Source organism: Diabrotica undecimpunctata, chromosome 8 (genome assembly GCF_040954645.1).
Source record: "Diabrotica undecimpunctata isolate CICGRU chromosome 8, icDiaUnde3, whole genome shotgun sequence".
NCBI lineage: Eukaryota > Metazoa > Arthropoda > Insecta > Coleoptera > Chrysomelidae > Diabrotica > Diabrotica undecimpunctata.
Window position 1 is genome coordinate 39,966,817 of NC_092810.1, and position 25,312 is coordinate 39,992,128.

Consider the following 25,312-nt stretch of genomic DNA (forward strand, 5'->3'; position numbering starts at 1 on the left):
AATTAAGAATCTAGTCGTGTCCCTAACTAATTAGGCCTACTGTATAAAATTCTTTCCTCTAAAGCATTGAAAATCTCGTCGACGGTCTTGTGCTGCCTGTTGCCTCTTGGGTCGTTATCTTCGTCATCTGATATGCTCAGGTTGTCTTGATAAAGAACCATATCAATGATGTCCTGGTCGATGAATTCACGTTCTGAGTCATCAGCTGCTAACCAGTCACGTATCTCTTCTTAGTTAATTTCGTTATGTCCCGGCAAATTTTTAATGAAAGGTTTAATTTTTTCTGTCGTTTTCTTACCATTTTCTTCTTCAGGATCGTCACTCAAAATCTTATCAAAAAGTTTGTTCCAACATTTTTCCAAAGTTGAAGATTTGATCTTGGCCCACGACTCAGCTAACCAATAAAATGTTTTATTGTTAAAGATTTGAGAATTTCGGGAACACTTTTGGATTAATTCGTCTCCTGTAATAACAGATGTCTTAAGAATGCTTCTCTATAATGTCTCTTGAATGTCTCTATGACTCCCTGGTCTAACGACTGGATTAAGCTTGTGACATTCGGTGGCAAAAATCTGACAATTTTCACCATTTTGTAGATTTTGAGGGTGAGAGCGCATTGTCAACAAGCAACAATGCTTTGATGAGAAGGTTTTTTGATTTTAAAAAAGGTTTTACACTTGAGACGAATTCATTTTTAAACCATTCTAAAAATAAAGTGGTCGACATCCTTGAACTTTTTTGGCTTCTATACCTTAAAATGCCTTTTCGGAAATATCTTTTAGAGCTCTTGGTTTTTGTGATTTCCCAACACACATAGACATCAATTGGTGAGTAAAATTAACGGAATTGTTTACGTTTTGCGACAAACATTTACTTTTCATTGACAAAATTATTCAAACTGTCAGCCGTTTCGGTTAAAAAGGTTTCGGTTAAAGGAGGTTTTATTGTTGTTAAAAAAAATTAGGAAATATTGCTACAAAATGTAAAAGCGTCTGAAAACGTGTAAAGAATTATCAAAAAATATCAAGTTATAGTATAAGTAATATAGTAATAATCAAGTCAAAAAATGTCAAACAATTTTAAAAAAATTTCGAGAAATATTAACAAATTACAAATTATATTTAAATATATTAACAAGTACCAAAAAACTCAATGAAATTTTAAAATTTATTAAAAATAATTGCCAAAAAAATGTCAAAAAACATTTAAAAAAATAGACACAAAAAATTTAACGTCAAGAAATGTTAAATAATATTAAAAATTGGTAAAAAAGGCAGGACATATTGTAAAATGTAAAAATGTTAAAACGTATCAAAAATTGCCTAGAAATATCAAGAAATGTTATTACATGTCAAGAAATGTTAAAAAGCATTTAGAAAAGTCTAGAAATATTAACAATTCACAAAAAATTCAATTCAAGAAGTAAAAGAAACGTCAATAAATGTCAAAAATGATTAAATATGTGAAATCTTAATATATCTTAAGAAATTGTCAAAAAATCTTAGGATATATCAAAGAAATGTCAAGATATGCCAAAAAATGTCAGAAAACATTTAAAAAAATACACAAATATTGTTAGAAATTGTCAACAAATATAAAGATAACGTCAAGAAATGATAAGTAATATTAAAAATAGTTAAAGAAAATCAGAAAATATTGCTACAAAACGTAAGAGAGTGTTAAAACATATCAAGAATTGTTGGGAAATATTAAGAAATGTTAATACATGCCAATAAATGTCAAAAACATTTATAAATATCGGGAAATATTAACAAATCTTGAAAAGTTGTCATCAAGAAATATCAATAAATACTCAAGAAATGTCAAAAACGTTTAGAATACTAGAGACATGTTCATTCATTTTAAAAAATCTTTAAGTATTGTAAAAGCGTCTGAAAACGTGTAAAGAATTATCAAAAAATATCAAGTACTGTTAATACATGTCAAGAAAGGTCAAAACATTTAAAAATGTCGAGAAATATTAACAAATTTAAAAAATTGTAGTACCAAGAAATACTCAAGAAATGTCAAAAACGTTTATAAAAGTAGAGAAATGTTCATCAATCTTAAAAAATCGTTAATAAATATAAAGAGATTTTACAGAAACGTCATGAAATGTTGCTACAAAATGTAAAAGCGTCTGAAAATATGTGAATAATCATCAAAAAAATCAAGAAATGTTAATATATTTTAAAAAATCTCAAAAATCCTTAAAAAAATGTCGAGAAGTATTAAAAATAATAAAAAATTAGAAATTTTTTTTAAATATATAAACAAGTATCAAAAAACTCAATCAAATTTCAAAATATTGTTGTGAATTTATTAAAAGGTTCAATATTTATAACACTTACGGATTTAATTTATTTCTTTATTTATATTAACTTATCTGACAATAATTTATTATATCCGTACGTAACAAATTCGCGAGCGCGGGTCTTGAGAATTAACTGGCCCTCCATATAAAAATGTTGTATTTATATACGAAATCCTGATATACTAGAACAGCATCGAAAGATCGCATTGTCTTGCATCGAAAAATCGAGAAGCATCTAGTTGGATGATTCACCATAATTTGAATCTAGATCCTTCTCCAAAATTTCTACAATAGAACAGAATTATTAGTGAATAAAAACATGTTTTAAAGGTTAAAACTATGACTCATATTTTTACGTAACAATATATTAAAAATAATTGCCAAAAAAATGTCAAAAAAAAAAAATTCAAAAAACGTTTAGAAAAATAGACACAACAAATTAAATGTCAAGAAATGTTAAAGAATATTATAAATTGGTAAAAAAGTCAGGAAATATTACTGCAAAATGTAGCAGTGTTATAACGTATCAAACATTGTTAAGAATATCAAGAAATTTTATTACATGCCAAGAAGTGCTTAAAAACATTTTTAAAAGTCGTGAAATATTAACAATTCATAAAAAATTATCAAGAAATAAAAAAAGAAACGTTAATAAATGTCAAAAACTATCAAAAATAATTGTCACGAAATGTCAAAAAATGTTTCAAAATTGTGAAATCTTAATAAATCTTAAGAAATAAGAAGTACTAAAAATAATTTTGAAAAAATATCAAAAAACGTTTAGAAAAATAAAGAAATATTAATATATTTTTATAAATTGTCAACAAATATAAAAACAACAAATTTATCGTCAAGAAATGTTAAAAAATAGTTAAAAAAAAGTAAGAAAATATTGCTACAAAACCTAAAATAGTGTTAAAACATATCATGTCAAAAATATCAAAAACATTTAGAAAAATAGAGAAATATTCATAAATCTTAAAAAATTTTCAATCAATAAATATAAAGAAATCTCACAAAAGAATGTTAAAACGTGTCAAGAACCTCTAAGAATATCAATAATCATACAATTCAAGAAATGTCACAAAAAATATCCATAATTATCATCATCAAAAAAATATCATGAAATGCAATAAAATAGTTATTACAAATTAATTCTAATCTATTCAGTCACTTCTTGATTTATTGTTTTTACGTGATTACGTTAAGGATGATGTGAATCCAATTTTTTGCAGCGATACTTTGGATATACTCTCGCCATTTCATTAATCGTCCTACAGTTTCTTGGGATGGCACTCTAACAAGTATCAATCTACAATACAACACTAAACAATACCGCTAATATATATTCTAGGACTTCTTTATAATTTTATTTGATTTTGGTTGTAATTTTGAAATTATTCCTAACGAAATATTTGAAGAAAGAAAAACTGAATTGTCATGAAAATATATTGGAAAGGAGTATTGAGTATCGTAAGTATTAATAACTTCTACTGAATATTAGATTGATTAAACAATGACTTAAAAACCAAGTTGTAAAAATAATTTATTGTCATATGTGTGTACATGCGTGCCCCAGTAACTAACATTTGCATTACGTTGGCAGCGACACTGCGATAGCTGAAGTAGATATTTTAGTAAATGTGCGTTTCATGTTCCAAATTGTTATTAAAATAAAGGTATTTCATGTAAACTACACCTGCTGGAATATAATTTGTATTTGATTATAAAATTTCCCTAATTTCTATGCCGTGTTTTGGACAACACCTCCCTAATTAAAGAAAACAGCCACTGATTGTTATCCTTTATTAATAAACGACCTAACCAACATAAGATATACTACACAGTATTGTTAAATGGGAATATATATTAGACAACGCCAAAAATCGTTAAAAAATGCCAAAAATGTTAGAAAATGCCAAAAAGTGTTATACCAATAAACAGTGAATCTTGTCAAAAAATGTTTATAACTATAATGATATATCAAAAAAATGTGAAGCAATATCAAGAAGCTTCATTACATATGCAGGAACGCCAAAAAATTGATCAATATGAAGAAATGTTAAGTGTTACAAGAAAAAGTCACGAAATTTCAAATATTATTAAAAATCATTTACAAAAAGCCATAAAATATTACCAGAAAATATGAAGGAGTGTAAAAACATGCCAAGATCAGTTATAAATATAAACAAACGTAAATATATGTCAAAAAAGGTCAAACCAGTTTAAAATGTCGAAAAATATTAGTAAATCTCAAGATATTTGTTGTGTAAATACAACCTTTTTTATTTGTTTGGATTGGGTTGACTATTCTAACTAAAACTCGTCGATTAAACTCAATTTATATTAATTTAAATGTAAACATTTTACATCGATATGCTGTTCTTTCTATGGCTGACAGTAGACTCTCTTCTGCCTTTTTCAAATGCGTCGAGAGTAGCGCAATCGATGACGGCCGAAGGCACAGTGCCGTAACATGCCGCCCGCCTTGAAAGAACTGTCTTTCAACGATATACAATACTTATAATAGAACATAGTAAAATAAAGAATAAAGTAAAGTGATAATTAAGTAAAGATTACATACGAATTAATAAAGTACAATGTGAAAGTAAATAATATTAAAGAAAACTAAACAAATAGAATGTCTATTCATTTTCTATCGGTAGTACGCATAGTTTAGACACAGGTCGTTTAAAAATGCCACGAGCAGTTTTCACAGTAACTACACGAACTACACCGTCCAGTCCAGGATGAACTTCAGTCACTCTTGCCACATCCCATTTTAGTGGAGGAGTAGAGTCTTCTTTGATGATAACCATTATACCTGGTTTCAAACCGCTAGTAGGAGTCTGCCATTTGGTTCTACTCTGTTGATTGCCAAGATATTCCTTGGACCACCTGGTCCAGAAATGCTGAGTGATCCTGGTAAGATGTTGAAATCTGCTGAGTCTGTTTTCATTGATATCACCAAAATGAGTTGGAGGTATAGCGTTTAGAGGACCTCCAATCAAAAAATGGCCAGGAGTGAGTATGGCAAGGTCATTGGGGTCATTAGTTAAGGGTGTGAGAGGACGGGAATTCATGCAGGATTCAATTTGAGCGATCACTGTTGAAAACTCCTCTAAAGTGAAACGATTGTTCATCAAAACACGCCTTAAATGATACTTAGCAGTTTTAACTGCAGCTTCCCATAACCCCCCGAAATGTGGTGATAGTGGCGGTATAAAGTGCCAATTAATTTGATTTTGCGAAAAATATTCCAAATATACTATTGAACAGCTAGGATTGTGAATTAGACTAAATAACTCCCTGAGCTCCCTGTGAGCACCCACAAAATTAGTAGCATTGTCTGAATAAATATTTTTACATAAACCCCTGCGTGACACAAATCTTTTGAAAGAGTTTAAAAATGCCTCAGTGCTCAAATTACTAACAATTTCAAGATGAACAGCTTTGGTAGCAAGACATATAAATACACATAGATATGATTTTTGAACCCTACTTCCGCGAAGATTACTGGTCTTGGTTTCAAAAGGTCCTGCATAATCCACACCACAGTTAAGAAATGGACGGCTAGGTGTTATCCTATGGTTCGGGAGTTGACCCATGATGTATTTTTGTGCTGTAGGTTTAACCTTAAAACAAATAACACACTTATGTAAAAATTTTCGTACCGTGCGTCTTCCGGCGATGGGCCAGTAAGTTAATCGAAGAGTAGCCAACAATAGTTGTGGGCTAGCATGTAGATTCCTTATATGCTCTTGCATAATGATCAATTCAGTCAGTTTGTGATTCCTAGGAAGTATAATAGGATGTTTTTGATTAAAACTTAAGTCTGAATGTTTCAGCCTACCTGAAAGTCTCAATAATCCCTTGTCATCAATAAAAGGTGCTAAACTTAAAAGCTCACTACGCTTTGGCAAATCTTGACCTGATTTCAATGCCTCAATGTCAGACGGAAAAGACTGCGCTTGCATTTCCTTCCAAACAAGTGCCACTTCTCTTTCTGCTATGCTTAAACAACCAGCCACCCTATTTTCCTTAGATATCCTACAATTTGAAACAAATCTCATACAATATGCTACTACCCGTTCCAATTTATTTAAGTTAGAATACCTGTCAAAGATGTCCACATCTTTGTTAGCCACAAATATTTGACGCTTGACCCTTCTTTCTGGTAAGACATCGTCAAGTTTGACCGCTTTGGGCCAAGATTCCTCTTCCATTTTTAGCCACGATGGTCCGATCCACCAAGGCTCATAAGAAATGAGTTGATCCGCATTTACGCCTCTTGAGATAATATCCGCTGGATTGCTCTTAGTTTCAACGTGCCGCCATGTCCAGGTTTTAGAAGCCTCTTGTATTTCTGATATACGATTTGATACAAAAGTTTTATAATTGAAGGAGTCCTGAGCTATCCACGATAAGACTATAGTTGAATCAGTCCACATGTATATCCTATCAAATTCAATACCCAATGCTGATATAACTTCACCTACTAATCTGGTGCCTAACAAAGCACCACACAGTTCAAGTCGTGGCAATGAAAGTACCTTAAGAGGAGCCACTCTTGACTTTGCACACAATAAGCCTACGTGATGATTACCTGACTTATCCGTTGAACGAAGATAAACTGCTGCCCCATATGCAGCCTCTGAAGCGTCAGTAAAGCAATGTAGTTCTATACGCTGTGGATTTGAACAAATTACTTGCCTATTGATGTGAATGTTTTGAATGATATCGAAATTTCTTTTATAATTTACCCATGCTGTATGTAAATCTAGTGGTAGTGACTCATCCCAATGTATTTTGAGTTTCCATAAAGATTGCATAATGAGTTTAGACTTTAGTACAACTGGTCCCATAAGTCCTAGAGGATCAAAAACTTGCGCTATCATAGATAACACCGACCGCTTAGTTATTTTAGTAGCATGTATTGTAGTGTTTATTGAATAGTGAAGTTTGTCTTCCTGTGCATCCCAGTAAATTCCCAATGTCTTATTGTTATTGCCTTCTAACAAATAGTGCTCAATTCCTCTTTTAACTGAATCATCCATTTCCAAAACCTCTCCCCGGTTAGAGATCCATTTCCGTAAGCAAAATTCTGCGCCTTCTAGAATATTGCTAATATGTTCCTTTAATATTCTTGCCTCCTCTACAGTATCTACTCCCGTTAGCAAGTCATCAACATAGAAGTCTGAAAGTATAACTTGCGCTGCCTTAGGGAAACTGTCTTTGTTATCATGTGCCAGCTGCTGTAAACATCTGATTGCTAAGTAAGCAGCAGGTGCCGTTCCATATGTAAGTGTGTTAAGTTTATAAACCTTAATCTCTTCTTCTACGTTTTGCCTCCAAAGTATCCGTTGTAAATCTCTCTGCTCCTCGTTAACCCAAATACATCTATACATTTTGGCTATATCAGCTCCTATTACTATATTATGCCTTCTGAATCGAAGTAATATGTTAAACAAATTGTCTTGCAACTTTGGACCCACCATTAGTGATTCGTTAAGAGAAATGCCGGTGTCTGTAGTTACACTACCATCAAAAACCACCCTGCATTTTGTTGTTGCTGAACCTTGTTTTACCACCGCATGATGAGGTAGGTAATATACCTTGTCTGAATTATTTAAAGTATGCATGTTATCAATGCTCCCAATTTGAGACATATGCCCTAGTTGAATATATTCTTCTATAAAAACTTCATATTGTCTCCGTAATTCACTATCTCTTGCTAATTTTCGTTCCAACGTATGAAATCTTCTAAGTGCCATGCTGAATGATTTACCTAATGGCATGACTGTCGACCTTTCAGGTAAGGTGACTGTAAATGATCCATTCTTATTCCTAAAAGTTGTGTTTTGAAAAGTTTCTTCACAGAACTTATCTTCCTTGGATAAAAACCTCTTCTGTGGAATCTCCTCTATATCCCAAAATTTTTCAATTTTATTTTCCAAAGTAACCTCAGAAGTAAAATGACAATTAACTAGAAAATCTTGTTTATTGTATTGTTTTTTGTCTGGAAATATTCTACCGGATATGATCCAGCCGAGTTTAGTTTTTTGCATAAGTGGCTGATTCTTGCCAAGTACCACTTGCCCTACACATAGTAAATTCCAAAAAATACCCGCGCCTAATAGAACGTCAACTTGTCCCGGTGTATTGAAACCTTCATCAGCTAAGTTTATATTGTGAGGAAAATTAAACTGATTTATTGAAATTCTAGAATGTGGAATGTAATCCGAAATCTTGTCAATAACCAAAAAACTTGTGTTGCATTTATACCCACCTTCAAATCTTGAATGTATTGTAGCCTTCACTGATCTTTTAATATTTGTAATACCTTGACCTATCCCAACAACTGGTATATTTATTTTTTAACCTGTTAGTTGCAGCTTCTCTGCTAGGCTGCGTGTAATGAAGTTAGATTGAGACCCCGAGTCTAGCAATGCCCTACATTTATGCATGTTTCCAATGTTATCAACCATGTGAATAATGGCTGTTGAAAGTAAAACCTGTTCTTGTACCTCTTCTACCATTTGAGTTGATTTAAAGGAATCTAGTTGAAATCCTTGCCCTGTAGTTTGGTTATCAGTTGGAGTTGTATCTAGTCCCAGTGTTGTATCATCAAGCTGAAAACCTTGATCTGAACTTGACTGATTAACTGCCTGCCCGTAAGAATTCTGCCCGTGTATTGCTTGTGACGTAAATGCCTTCTGGTTTTGTGTGCCGGTATTGTTTTGTATGCCAGAACCTCCCATGTGTAACCTGTGTGTGCTAGTACCTTGAATGGTGCGTGTATTTTGACCTGTCTGATTGTGTATCTGAGTATTTTCCACTTTATTATTAATATCCGAGTGAAGTAAAGTGTGATGCCTCTTTCCGCAAGATCTGCATCCCCCCGATGTGCAATTTTGTACCCTATGTCCAATCCTTAGACAATTCCAACACACATTTGTTTTTCTTACTTCATCTCTTCTCAGTTGTAAAGAAAGCTCCTTAAATTTCTGACATTGATATAGAGAATGATAACTGCCGCAGATATGACATGCCTTTCCATTTGTTTCTATGAATGCCCTACTAGTTGTGGGCTGCCTATCCGATCGTCCTTTTGTTTCCCATGATTTGTGAATAGTTGCCTTGTTAACCTCAATTCCTTCTTCCAGATATTGACATTTTTCTTCGATAAAGTCTAAAAAATTAGCAAGTGTTGAGAAGTTAGCCTTTGGTCCATGTTTCTGCCATTCCCGTTTTGTTGCGATATCTAATTTACTTTCTAAGATTACCAATAAAATTACATCCCATGATTCTATTGGTTGACCTAAAGAACTTAGTGCCCTAATATCCTTTCTGATTGAATCTAAAAATGTTCGTAATTGAGTACCCGACTCTTTTACTAACTGTGGAAGTTTTATGATCGAATCTATATGACCTTTAATAATTAATTTTGGATTTTCAAACCTATCTTTTAAAAGATCCAAAGCTAACAAATAATTACTGTCGGTTGCCTTTAAACTTTGTATAGTATCCGCTGCTTTATGTTTTAAAGCCCTTTTTAAATAATGAAACTTTTCTGCATTACTTAATGTATTATTATTGTGAATAACCGATGTGAAAATATCATAAAATTCTGTCCAAGACTCATAATTTCCGTGGAAGTATGGTATTTCTAAAGGAGGTAGTTTAACATTTTTATCCGATCTAGAAATGCTTTGATTTTGATTAATATGACTACCGCTTACTGAAGCATTTTGTAACTCTTCAACCTTCCCCATAGCTATATAATACCGTTCCTCAAAATCCTGCCTTTCTTTGGACTGCTGTGATGTATCATCTGTATCCTCAATTTCAGTTTGAATATTGTCAAATTGATTCCATAAATCTTTGCATTTTGAAACTCTAGTAGGTAATTGTGATACTGTACTTTCCGTTAAATTGTTTATAAAACATTCGAAAATCGTTAATTGACCTTTTAAAATACCTCGCCTTTTAATTAAAGCATCCATTATGATTAACAGTAATAATAAAAAGCAGAAATAAAAATAAATTCAAATCCAACCAATGTGATTGCTCAAATATAAATCCAACAATAGGTAGAAATAGGAATTATATAATGAAATGAACACTCACCCTGTATTTGCCTTATAAAATAGTAATATACCTCGAATTTGAAGCACCCAAAAATACTTTAATTTGTTCCAAAGTCATCAGCTGTTGTTTTCAAACCATAATAAACCATAAATTCACTGCTGTGAGATTTTTGTAATAAATACCGGTTGCTAGCCTCTGTGGTGGTGCAGAAGTGTCGTGTTAATTATGTTCCAACTGTTGTCGCTGTGACGTCCCCTGTAGGAGGCTAAGAAATGCCAGCCATTGATGTATTTTGCCTTTGACTTGAAAATGCCGGAGCTTGCAGTAAACTGTTTACTTACTGGTAATATTCCGTCAGAAGGACCATTTTATGTTGTGTAAATACAACCTTTTTTATTTGTTTGGATTGGGTTGACTATTCTAACTAAAACTCGTCGATTAAACTCAATTTATATTAATTTAAATGTAAACATTTTACATCGATATGCTGTTCTTTCTATGGCTGACAGTAGACTCTCTTCTGCCTTTTTCAAATGCGTCGAGAGTAGCGCAATCGATGACGGCCGAAGGCACAGTGCCGTAACAATATTTTTAAGAAATATCAAGAATCGTCAAGAAATATCAATGAATGTCAAAAGTGCTAGAAAATAATTTAATAATTAAAACAAAAAAAATGGGATATATGAAGTGACGACAGAACTGTTGAAAAAAGTGTTAAAAATAATCATAATCATAAATGTCAGTTAACATTAAATAATATCAAGTAAAACATGTCAACTATTGTTAAACTAGAATAAGTATTAATAGTAAATGTTAAGAAATGCCAAAAAATGACAATAAATATCAAGGAAGGTCAAGCAATATAAAGAAACGACAATAAATGAAAAAAAAAATATCAAAAATAATGTAAAACATTTAAGACACTAAGAAGATGTGAAATGTGAATATGAGAAATGCCAATTTGGGCATTTACTAGTTCGCTCCGTCAGATTCTTATACCCTATAGAAAAGGATCGCAGGTAAATTCGCTCCGGCCATATATTCTTAGAACAGATAGTTTAAAAATGCCTTTAGTAGGTACATAACTGCTATATGTTCCATAAAATGCTTGCTAATAATATTAAACGTTGGCAGTGTGTAGAAAGAAGTTGCAAAGCATTTGTTAAAACTCTAAATATTTGTAACAGTGTAGTTGGTTTGGTAGTTTGTAATGGTGTTCAGTGTAGGCAATCGGTGTGAAAATACCCGTAGAAGTGACAACCAATTAAAAAGAACAATTTTTATTAAAAAATGATCCGGTTTAAAAATTTGTTGCTTTTATGTGTGTTATGATCATCATCTTTGGCTCGACAATCCTCTGTGGAACCTGGCCTGCTCTAAGATTAGTTGTCATTCTGTTCGGTTTCTGGCAACGTGTTCTCCAGTATCCCTAAGTCGGTCTAAACTCCATCTAACCATTTAATTCGCGGTCGGCCTCTGCTTCCTACAGGTGTTCCTGTCGTTAGCTTTTTAGCGATCATATTATCAGGCATTCGTATTATGTGTCCGGCCCATTTAAGTCGCTGCGTTTTAATGAACGTTAGGACATCTAGTTCATTAAAGAGTTGGTATAATTCGAAATTAAATCTTTTGCACCACTGCCCTTGATCGTTTATTATAGCTCCAAATAAATGTTAAATAGCGGGCAAGCCCGGGCATCCCCTTGTCAATCCTTTATATCAAAGGATCGAGAATTTTCTCCCTGTATTCCAACGCTGGCTTTTAAGTTAGACATTGTCATTCTCATTAATCGGATAAGTTTTTCTGGTATACCAAAATCACGTATTGATTGGTATAGTACTGTTCTCTTGACACTGTCGTATGCAGCCTTGAAGTCGACGAATAGGTGATGGGTTTTGGTGTTAAATTCTAATGTTTTCTCGAGGATCTGTCTTATTGAATGAATCCAACTAATGGATATTGTGTATCCAACTTAATATTTTTAAGTAAATTAAAAGCAATTTATGTTAATGGAACTTTTAAATATTGCACAAAATTTTTTACTTAACTATTTGCAGTTCATGAACTCGAAAATAGACACTATGTGCCGTTGGCATTCTTTTTGCTTTCAAATAAATTAGCAAATTCATATGTGATGACTGCATTAAATTGTTTAAAGATGGAGTGTCAAAAATTGAACCTAAATTTTAGTTCAAAGATTGTATATGCCGATTTCTAAAATTCGATCCAAACAGCTGTAAGTCAAGTGTTTTCATCTGCGCAAAAAAAGGAGGTAGATTTTATCTCGGACAATCCTGGTGGAGAGAACTTAAAAAAATTGGACTAGCTACTGAGTATTCAAGAGACAATGAAGTTGGGCAATACTTTAGATATATGGTTGGTCTACCTTTCCTAGATCCATTAGATCTGCTTGTTCAGTGCCTTATCCGGTCCGGATGTTGGCGATCATCAAAGCTATCATGGTTTTGTTAACTGCTCTGCGAAACAGCTCAGCGGAGATCATTGTCGGAGGTTTTTCAACCACGAGATACGACGGGTTTCCGGTTCTCTCCTGCCTAATACTTCATCCTGCATAACGAGTTGAAGAATTCGATATTTTTCTTCGTTCCGCATCACGTGGTCAAGGTACTCAAGCTTACGTTGTTTCACTAAATTAAGCACTTCTTTTTCTTTTGTCATGCGCTGTAGGATCTCAACGTTGGTGACATGGTCCACATACGATATTTTTATCGTCCTGTAGATCCACATCTCGAAGGCTTCAGTCCGTTTTTCTGTGGCTTGCGTCAGTGTCCAGGCTTCAACTCCATATCATAACACTGGAAGAATGTAGCACCTCACTATCCGCATCTTGGCTCCCAAATTGAGATCACGGCAGCACAGCAAGAATCCCAACTTGATAAATGTAGACCGTGCTATTTCAATTCTGGATCTAATCTCTTGAGCGTAGTCCATTGTGAGATAAGGGTAGTTCCGAGGTAAGTGAATCTGTCCACTCTCTGGATTTCTTCGCTACCTCCCATTAGTGCCTCGAGATCTAAATTTGCACGTCTGACAACCATGAATTTCCGTATGTTACGCTTACAGTTCTCACTCGGTCTAGTAAGGCTTGTAGATCATTTAGGCTGGTTGCTAGTAATAAAGTATCATTAACTTAGCGGATATTATTGATGTATTCACCGTTCACTCGGATTCCCATCTCTAGGTTTGTGAGGGCTTCAGTAAAAGTTTCCTCAGAGTATATTGAAAAGAGTCGGCGAGAGCACACAGCCTTGCCTTACTTCTCGCATGATCTTCACTTGGTCGGTCAGCTAGTCTTCGACCTTGACTTAAGCACGCTGGTTCCAGTATAAATTCATCATAATCCGAATGTCGTTCTCATCCAATCCTACTCTTTGTAGGGCGGCGACCATCTTCTGGTATCAAACAACGGTGAAATGCCTTAGCGTAGTCAATAAAACAAATATAGACATCACAACTGACACCGCGGCATCTTTGAAGTAGGACTTGTAAGGCGAAAAGTGCTTCACGTGTACCCATGGAATTGCGAAATCCAAATTGCATTTCACCATTAGACCTAGGTGAGTGTTTTGCTAATAGTGAGATATTACCAGCACAACATCAAGCCGTATAACAATTAGCTGACTACTTGGTAGACAACTATATTTCTGAAGAGGAGTCTTCCCTCTTGAGATGTGGACTAAAAACAGTACATCACTCAAGAATTCAAACCAATTCCTGTAAAAGTTTCCATTCTAAATTGTATTCGTTATTTTACAATACGCACGCTAATATATTTCAATTTTTAGAAATTTTAAAAGATATTCAAATTGACACATATAAAAATACGCAGTTCTGTAAAACCAAATAAAGTGTACCAAAAAGTACTTCAAGAGCGTCGAAAATTTGTTGATCACAAAATAGTGCTATTAAAGCATAATGCAATTAGAAGATTTGATTTTGACAAATGTACTTCATTTAGATTTGTAGCAAAATAAATGCCTTGTTTTAATTTATATTTGTTTAATTTTGTAAAGGTAGAGAATATTCTGGATGTTTTTATGCTTGCATAGCTTTGTCGTATATATTTTCGAATTAGCACAAATTAACAGAATTAATCTCAAAATAAGTAACAAAATTCCTAAAGCAGATTAAAATTTCTAATAAAATTTTTAATATAATCACTAACATTGGTACTCTTGATCCGCTTAATCATGGGAGCGAACTAGTATACGGTCTTCGAAGCGAACTTTTATATAATTAAAAGGGGTTTTTGTCCTCAAGAGCGAACTAGTAAATAGTCTTGGTATATAATTAAAACGATTTTTTATATCAAATTGATAATAATTGTGAAAAACTATCCAAACATATCAGCTTACATCAAGCTAGCTAGAAAATGTTTGACAGGAAGATCATAAAAATAGAAACATTGAAAATAAAGTTTGACAGGAAGATAATAAAAATAGAAACATTGATTTAATAATTCAATATTTTACTTGTAGTTTATGAACACAAGAGGCACATTTTTGATCATTACAGTGTGGTATAAAATAATAAATACATAAAATAGCACACTAATTATTGAAAAAAATAGTTTGCTATTTGGTGTGTTAAGTATTTTATAACACATCGTAATGATCCGAAAATTTGCCTCTTGTCTTCATAAACTACATGTAAAATATAAGTAAAACCACTTTTTTCAATAATTAGTGTGCTAATAATATTATTCTTCTTCTTCCTATGCCGTCCCCATTAACGGAGGTTGGCGACCACATTTTTAAAAGCTTCTCTGTCTTTTGCAACGTGGAATAATTCGTCTACAGTCATGTTTGTCCAGTCTCGAATATTTCGCAGCCATGACTTCCTCTTTCTACCTATTCCCTTTTTGCCATCGACTCTACCCTGCATGATGACCTTTAAAAAACTATATTTATTATTTCTTAGTATGTGTCCAAGGTATGCAGTCTTGCGTACTTTTATCGTTCTCAATAATTTTTTGTCTCGAAATAATATAATATAAATAATATTATATAAATATATTAATATAATATATTAATATCAATATAAATAATATAATAATAATATTATTAACACCAACAAATTGCCTTTTTATAGTTCTAAAATCCATTTACTCACGTTGAAAAATCATTTCCTTTATTTTGAACCAATGAGACATAACGGTTCCCCGAGGAAAATAATCGAGCACCCACATGGCGGCGAAAAGAGGTCTGTGAGTGTCTGGCTGTGTTTATCGTTGTAACAAAATTAAAAACAAGGACATAAATCTATTTTTTGAACTTTTACTGGATACATGACTACAGTGTTGCACCAGAATTGTTGCCTGGTGTTGGCAGTAAAACGTTTGAAAACTACACTGTGGAAAATTTGAACAGGGAAAAGAACAAAGGATGAAATCAAAATAACAGCTTGAAATTAACGATTGGGACTGTAATCACAATCTGATACCAAAAAAACGTGTAGTGAGGAAAACTATATATGTATAAGAAAAAATAGTAGTACCTTTAATGTAAAACTATGAGGCCTAGACTGCAAAATGTCGAAGTTAAAAATCAAACGAAGTCTAATTTATTTAAGGAATATTGCTTCAACAAAAATAGTGATCAATGAATGTCATAAAACATTTAAAAATATTAAGAAATATTAAAAAATCTTAAACAATTGTCAATAAATATAAAAAAACTCGAAAAAACGCTAAGAAATGTCATAAAGATTTGACAATGTCAAGAAATACACTTCTTATAAATTTTATTTGTAAACAGGCAAAGAATAAAAAATAAAACTTCACCAGATTTATTCTACATTTTATTAGTAATTATAACAATTTGTCTAATCACCAGAAAATCTTGAAGTACAGGAGAAAAAAAAATAAATAAAACGGAAAATTCTAAAAAAATAATGATAATAAAAGTAAACTAAAATATGGAAAAAGTCTTAATAACGAGTGTTTTCATTTCTACTACGTAAAACAGCCTCACATCGTTGGCCCATACTTAAAATTAATTACCGTATTTCATTTTGGTCTAGTTCTCTCCAAATCTGGATCAGCCTCTCTCCCACTTCCTGTAAGTTGTTGGGTTGGATCGGTGTCGCTCTTAATCGCCTACCAAGGATATCCCAGAGATTTTCAATCGGATTTAAATCCGGACTATGTGCTGGCCATTCTTCTTCTTCTTCTTGTGCCACTCCTATCGGAGATTGAAAATCATCAAGGGTAGCCTGACCTTGTTTACTGGCCATTCCATAGTGTTAATTTCTGCCTCTTCTAGATAATTTCTGACGATCTGTGCAGCGTGAGGTCTGGCATTATCTTGCATTAGTAAGACATTTTCACCGATATAAGGAGCGAATGGTACTACATGTTGCTCCAGGATCTCCAATATGTACCTTTCAGCTGTAACAGTTCCATTTTGTATGACCACTAGGTCCGTACGTGCGGTCAAAGAAATACCACCCACAACATAACGGATCCTCCACCAAAAAATGTGGTGTGTGAGAAGTTACATTGAGCATATCGTTCGTTGGGTCATCGCAACATACGAACACGTCTGTCGTTATTATACAAACAAAATCGGGATTCATCATTAAATAGCACTCGTTCCCAGTCAGCCTCTAACCAATTAATGTGTTCTCTGGCAAAATGTAGTCTCGAAGAGCAGAAATTCTTAAAAATCGATCTTGAAGAGGGGTAGTTACCCGGTTTCGTCCTTACCCTGGTCTGCGAGTATGATCCCCTGTTTCGAGGAATCTTTCTAACACCCGTGAGACATATGTGTGGGACACATTAAACCGATGACCAATTCTTCGGTAACTTCAACCTTCTTCCGACAGTATCACTGCTTGGGCACATTCATCTCGGGTTAAATTACGTCAAATACGTTAAATCTCCATAATAACCACAATTAACAATAATCAACAATTAAACAGTAGCCGAATAAAATTTTTGAACACTTGGACATTAGTATATTTATTTGCTTCTTTTTGTTTTGTTACAAAAAAAAAATATAGCGATAAAACACAGTCAATAACTATAGAGTGTACGAATTGCATATACAAGGGGCTTGCAAAATATAACATTACAATGGAAATTTTTATTAACGCTAATAAAATATTTTAATATTTCAAAGTGGTGCGTTAATTTCTTGGAGAAATGTATTAACAAATCTTAAATAAAAAACGGGTGTGGCAGTCCAGTGGGACTGCCGGTAGAACTTATACTTCTATACACGCGTTCGTCGTTACAAATTTATATGGGAGTCAATCTGCACAATCATTACATATGTAATGCTATAGGTAAGAGAGAGCAGGAAGAGAAAAATAATTAGGTATACAGACATATGGTGCATCGTTTGCTGTATATAAATATTTGACCTGTAATAGAAGTATAGTAAGTAAATGCAGAATTGAATCAATATTTTAATGAAAATATATATTTTTATTTTCATATATGTATAAAAGGAGTTAAATGCAAAAAATTTTTTTACACATACTCTGCAGTAAAATTCATTGTTAATTTTGTTATTAATATAAAAATACACTACAATACACTACCACATAATTCAATATTATCATACAATAAAAATTAAAATGCAATATTCATAAGTATTTAAAAATGACAATATACATAACTTACGCATATGTTTAATTTACCATGATAATAATATCACAAAATAAGGAATCAAGACTTTAAGTAAAAAAAAAGAACAGGTATCAGTGATGTCGTCGAACGTACAGCCAAGCTGAAATGGAATTAGGCAGGTTACATAGCGATACTGAAAGACACAAGATGGACCAAAAAACTAATTGACTGGCGCCCACGAGAAGACAAACGCAGCAGAGGACGACCACCAACACGCTGGATGGACGACATCAGACGAATATCCAAAAAATGGCAACAAGAAGCACAGAACCGTGAAGAGTGGCGAAAAATGGGAGAGACCTATGTCCATCAGTGGACAGAAGAGGTTGCATGATGATGATGAATAATATTAATAAAAAAAATAATAATATTAATAAATATTAAATATGTTTACAAAAGAAACATATTTATTCTCGAGAGAGAAAGAGAGAAAATATATCTTCTGTCTCTCTCTTACATATATCTTACATATGTAATGATTTTGCCAATTCACTCAATATATACGAATACACACAAATTTTCAACGTCGAACGCGCGTATAGAAGTATAACTTCAAAAAATGTTTGTGAAAGATAAAAATAAAAAACCAACAACTCGGATTATGTTGTAAATTTTCATTTTATTTTAAAATTTAGCATTTTTGCGTATATTACATATATTTAATAAGACTAACGTGGGGTTTTTTAAATATTTCAAAACTAAAAAAGGAAATTCATATTGGGATTCGAACTCACATATACCAGCGTATAAACCAAACACGTAAGTTTGCCAATTAGACATGACACTAACGTATTTCAAAATTGACAGTTCTCGGTCATACAGTGATTTATTGTAATTATTATTTTGAAATACTTTCTTTCGTTCTCTCCTTCCTTTTAACCTATCAGGGTGTCGGATATTTTGAAATACAAAAGCCTAAAATAATTATGAACATTTAATAAATAATACAAAACATATTACACAAATAATAATATTATTATATATTATATTATATATAATATTATATAAATATATTATATATATATATATATAATGATAATATATATATATATATATATATATATATATATATATATATATATATATATATATATATATATATATATATATATATATATATATATATATATATATATATATATATATATATAGGCCAGGCAAACGACAGTTATTTTGAGTAGTATGGTCCTCTGTAACAAAAACCTATATGTTTCCTGCAGTTGATTTTTTGGACTTAATTAGTTATTAACAAATTAAGGTCAAAAAACGGAAAATTTTTGCTTTTTTCGTCCATTAGCAAAAAGTGAAGCATTTTAGACAAATTTTAGAAGAAAAGAAACTTATAAGTCATATAAAAACCTTTAAAATGGCGTTTTCTAAATGTTTCTATCCTTATTTGTTGTTTGGAAAGTTGCAAAATAAGTCAAAAATTTCGGTTTTTTATAAATGTTAATAACTTTTCTGAAAATAAACTTATAACATTTATATTTCATGGAATGCTTTGCCTTATAGAACTTAAAATATGGTTAAAATTTCAAAGTAATGAGTCAAATAGTTTAAAAGTTATTTTATTTGTTTATCCCAAATTAATTTTTTTTGCAACAATATAAGTCAGAAAATTATATAGTTTTAGTAATTGTAAGGGTAGTTTCTGGAAGAAGAAGACTTGTTTTATTATTAACATTAAAAAAAATTAAGAAAATTAATTTTAAATATTGCAAAATAATTTTGCAAAAACATGTCGCTTTTTTGGTTATAAACAATTAGAATAACTTTTTAACCATTGCCTGCAAGAATATTATTTTTTTATATTTAAGAAGCCTGAATTTTTTCACAAATTTAAAAGAAAAAAAAATGTCATAAAATAATTTGGGACAAAGTTAGCCTCTTTTTTTATTTTATTTATAGCAGCTTTGTTTAAAATAATTAATAAATCTAATTAGCGTTATTTAAAAGAAAATACTTTATAGTTTTAACGTATCAAATTCTAAAAAGATTGCCGTTCAACGAAATCGTCAACAAAGAATCAAAATGTGGTCCTTAAAATCGGCTGGCTTCGAAACTCACGGAAGCCGAAGGGAGGGGGAAGGAGTTGTTAGCTGTATCTCTGGTTCTTATTTATGGGTTTCAACGTTCCTTTTTTAATTTGTATGTACTGTTTGCGTACATTACGAATATGCATTATTTCAATAAATTGTTAAATAAACTATCTAATTTGCTTCAATTTTTTTTCAATTTTTATTACAATATTTGATATAATTTTTATTTAAAAACATAAATATTTATAATTAAGTTATACCTCTTTAATAAAATTGTAAATAATTTATTTATAATAGATTTTATGAAAACAACAAATTGTCCTATTCAATTCAGTATTGCTTTGGAAATATTAATTAAAATAATTAATAAATAATATTAATCAATAATTTTTCTAATGTCTATTCTTTATTATTTTATTATTATTCTTTTTAAGTTAGAATTAATTTCATGTTATCGAATAACCTATCCTACAATAAAGTCGTCCCAAGAGTGCAACTCAGTAATATTGGCAATATAATTTTAAAGTCATCTACTTTAAAATATATGTTTATATATATATATATATATATATATATATATATATACATGGTGATTGATTAGTGTAAGGATTAGTTTTAAAATTAGTTACAATCTTACAGGCTGTTCCATAAGATGGTGGCAGACCAACCTTTTGTTTTTTTCTGCTTCACTTAAACATCACAACAATGTAAAGTTTTATTATATTATACCGGGGATTTAAAAAGTTCTAACCAATATTACCTGAAAATCGTATCAAGTTTAATTCCCTGTATAATTAAAAAGGAGTATAGGAACATTGATATATTGCAACCATAGTTTTTTATTAATTGTTAAAAATTATAAAACATATTTGTTTTTATAATATTCGTTAAATCAAATACAGGGTAAGTCAAAATGCAAGTACATTATTTTCTTGGTAATTTTAAATAGAACACCCTGTATTTTATATCACTATCAAAAAGTACTAATATCGTACTTTAAATTTTATAGAGTACTCTCTATACCTAAAGTTATCAGTTTTCTAGATATTTTTATTTTTCTATCAAAGTATTAATTTGGTAGATATTTTAACGTTTACCAATAATTATTTTGAGTCGGCCATGATTGATTTGTCAGAAACTGACAGTTTGACATTATTGTTTATTAATTCAGTATTGGGACACCCCGTAAATTAGCAACAATTATTATTTAGTAATTCAGTAATTAATTCAATTTAAATTAGCAATAATGAATTTTACTACTGATGAAATGGTAGATTATGATCTGGATATTGGGGGAATGCAATAAAAATTCATTACTATCAACTAGAACTTATCAAGAATGGTTTTTAGATAGGCGGCAACCCTCAAGATACATTTGAAAAATTGAAAGATCGATTTAACTGCACTGGTAAGGTGGTCCCAAGGTCACCGGAATTTAATAAAATGGACTCATTTTTCGGGGGTTACGTTAAGAACGAAGTATATAAAATACCACCAACAAGAAGGGATTATGAAAAATAGAATTCGAATTGCATTTCAAAATATTTCTTTACAAATGCTTAGTAGGTAATGTAAGCAACTCTTTCAATGACCGCTTTCAAGTATGCACAGATGTTTTGGGAGGTCATTTTGAACACCTTACTTAAGTAAGATAAGTTAAAATTACTGTTATTTTTTATTTTTCTATGTGTTGTTATTGTTTTTTTTTAATTTTCCGTGTGTTATTTTTTATAAATTGTATTTCAAATAAATTGTTTTCTTTTATGTGTCGCTATTTCGTTACTGAATTAATAACTATATGTGATAATTATTATTGGTAAACGTTAAAATATCTACCAAATTAATACTTTGATAGAAAAATAAAAATATCTAGAAAACTGATAACTTTAGGTATAAGGAATACTTTATAAAATTTGAAGTACGATATTAGTACTTTTTGATAGTGATATAAAATACAGGGTGTTCTATTTAAAATTACCAAAAAATAATGTACTTGCATTTTGACTTACCCTGTCTTTGATTTAACGAATAATATAAAAACGAATATGTTTTATAAGTTTTAACAATTATTAAAAAACTATGGTTGCAATGGATCAATGTTCCTATACTTCTTTGTAATTATACAGGGAGTTAAACTTGATACGATTTTCAGATAATATTGGTTATAACTTTTTAAATACCTGGTATAACACAATAAAACTTTACATTGTTGTGATGTGGAAGTAAAGCAGATTTCAAATTTAAAATAAAATAGAGGATGTTCCATTTAAAAAAACATAAGTTTGTCTGCCACCATCTTCTGGAACACCCTGTAAGATTGTAACTAATTTTAAAATGTGGAGTTTAAAGCTGCCTACAATTTTTGTTAACAGCTTTTTTTGTAATTCTTACTATAACAGATCTACTGAGATTTCTTAATTGTTATAAACAAAGCTGCTATGAATTAAATAAAAAAAGAGGCTAACTTTGTCCCAAATTATTTTAGGACAAATATTTTTTTTCTTTTAAATTTGTAAAATAATTTAGGCTTTTTAAATATAAAAAAATAATGTTCTTACAGGCAATGGCTAAAAAGTTATTCTAATTGTTTATAAGCAAAAAATCGACATGTTTTTGCAAAATTATTTTGCAATATTTAAAATTAATTTTCTTATTTTTTTTTAAATGTTAATAATAGAACAAGTCTTCTTCTTCTTCAAGAAACTATGATTACAATTACTAAAACTATATAATTTTCTGACTTATATTGTTGCAAAAAAAATTAATTTGGGATAAACAAATAAAATAACTCTTAAACTATTTGACTGATCACTTTCAAATTTTAACAATATTTTGAGCACTCATAGGCACAGCATTCTATGAAATATAAATGTTATAAGTTTATTTTCAAAAAAGTTATTAACATTTATAAAAAACCGAAATTTTTGACCTATTTTGCAATTTCCTAAGCAACAAATAAGGATAGAAACATTTAGTAAACGCTATTTTGAAGGTTTTTATATGACTTAAAAGTTTCTTCTCTTGTAAAATTTGTTTAAAATGCTTCACTTTTTGCCGATAGACGAAAAAAGCAAAATTTTTCTGTGTTTTGACCTTAATTTGTTAATAACTAATTAAGTCCAAAAAATCGACTGCAGGAAACATATAGGTTTTTGTTACAGAGGTCCATACTACTAAAAACAACTGTCGTTTGCCTGGCCGGACGAGTGTCAAAAACAGGGTACTTTTTTTGCTTATTTCCCTGGCCTATAACTTCAAAAATTGTCAATGAATATAAATAAACTCGAAAAGATGCCCAAATATGTCAAAAAAATTTAAAAATGTCAAGAAATATTAGCAAACTTTAAAATGAATCTAAAAAATTGTCAATAATATCAAAAAACCAAACTCGAAAAAACGCCAAGGAATGTCTAGAAATATTTAAAAATGAAATATTAAGAAATCTTAAAAATATCGGTGTACCCCAATACTGAATTAATCAACAATAATGTCAAACTGTCAGTTTCTGACAAATCAATTATGGCCAACTCACAATAATTATTGGTAAACGTTCAAATATCTACCAAATTAATACTTTGATGGAAAAATAAAAATATCTAGAAAATTAATAACTTTAGGTATAGGGAGTACTTCAAAAAATTTGAACTACGATATTAGTACTTTTCGATAGTGATATAAAATACAGGATGTTCTATTTAAAATTACCAAGAAAATAATATACTTGCATTTTGACTTACCCTGTATTTGATTTAACGAATATTATGAAAACGAATATGATTTATAATTTTTAACAATTATTAAAAAACTATGGTTGTAATTGATCAATGTTCTTATACTCCTTTTTTATTATACAGGGAGTTAAACTTGATACGATTTTCAGATAATATTGGTTATAACTTTTTAAATACCCGATATAACATAATAAAACTTTACATTGTTATGATGTGGAAGTAAAGCAGATTTCAAATTTAAAATCAAATAGAGGGTGTTCCGGTTAAAAAAAAACATAAGTTTGGTCTACCACCATCTTATGGAACACCCTGTAAGATTGTAACTAATTTTAAAATGTGGAGTTTAAGCTGCCTACAATTTTTGTCAATAACTTTTTTTTGTAATTTTACTATAACAGATCTACTGAGCTTCCTCACACTAATCAAAATCAATCACTATATATATATATATATATATATATATATATATATATATATATATATATATATATATAAATAATATTCTGATTAAAAATTTTACAACTTTACAGAAACCACATGATGCGCCACACCCTTTTTTGCAATTGCAAAATATCATTTTTAAAAATTCTCTCTACGGTAGTCCATTTCCAATCGGTTAGCGTTAGACTAATGTTTTTATTTGCAAGCCAAACTTGAGCTTAGTAGTTTCATTTTTTAATATGCTCGGTAATATGCATTGTTTCGATAAAATCTTGTAAGTTTTATATTTTTTACATTCTATTTAATGTTGAGTCTTTAGGAACTGCATTTAACATTATTGAACAGTACAAACCGGCTTCTAGAATTTGTCCTCTAAGTACATTGCTATCAAATATTCTCACTTACATGGGTCAAACTGGTAAAAACTTTAACAACGTATAGCAGAACACAAAAGGGCTTTTAATAATACAAAACCAGATTCTACGTACGAACTTCACATTTTAGATCATAATAATTCTTTTAATAGCTAATTTCAAATTCTTCACATCAAAAATAAAGGCCTTCAGCTCTATTTATCAGAAACTATGGAAATTAACAAATGAAAAAATAAATACAGATATTTTTTAAATGCACAACGAGAAAACGCTGAAATTTTTTTAAAGTGTAGATGGAGCCAGCTCAAGAGGATTTATTGGGAATCCATTCGAGGCATTTGGGAGCTGTTGCGGTGTTTTTATTTCCTTATAAAGCAGATATTCCCGGACAATGAAATAGACATTAAGGCATGGACTTCCAATACCCTACCCGTGGTTATTTTGTATTAGGATTTCGATTTATTTGCAAAATGGGGTGTATTTTTGAGATTTAGGTGTGATCCGTGATCCGGTAGGTTTTAAGGGGTTTTTTATTGACAGAATGTGTTGAGTTTTTTTTGAGTTTTTGTCGTGGAGGAATTGTAAGAACTGGGAAAGAAATCGCAGTAAGCACTTAAATCTTTTTTCCTTTTATTTTTAGTCTCTCTTCAAAAGAATAAAGTTATTTT

The 25,312-nt window shown here is 30.9% G+C and overlaps 2 protein-coding genes across 2 annotated transcripts; both read right to left on the reverse strand.

Annotated features, from left to right (window-relative positions):
* Nucleotides 1-4,959: 4,959 nt before the first annotated feature.
* Nucleotides 4,960-8,382, reverse strand: LOC140448776 (uncharacterized). The gene has a single exon (XM_072541891.1). The coding sequence runs from the start codon at nucleotides 8,380-8,382 to the stop codon at nucleotides 4,960-4,962; it is 3,423 nt and encodes a 1,140-aa protein (XP_072397992.1).
* Nucleotides 8,383-8,691: 309 nt separating this feature from the next.
* Nucleotides 8,692-10,320, reverse strand: LOC140448777 (uncharacterized). The gene has a single exon (XM_072541892.1). The coding sequence runs from the start codon at nucleotides 10,318-10,320 to the stop codon at nucleotides 8,692-8,694; it is 1,629 nt and encodes a 542-aa protein (XP_072397993.1).
* Nucleotides 10,321-25,312: the final 14,992 nt, after the last annotated feature.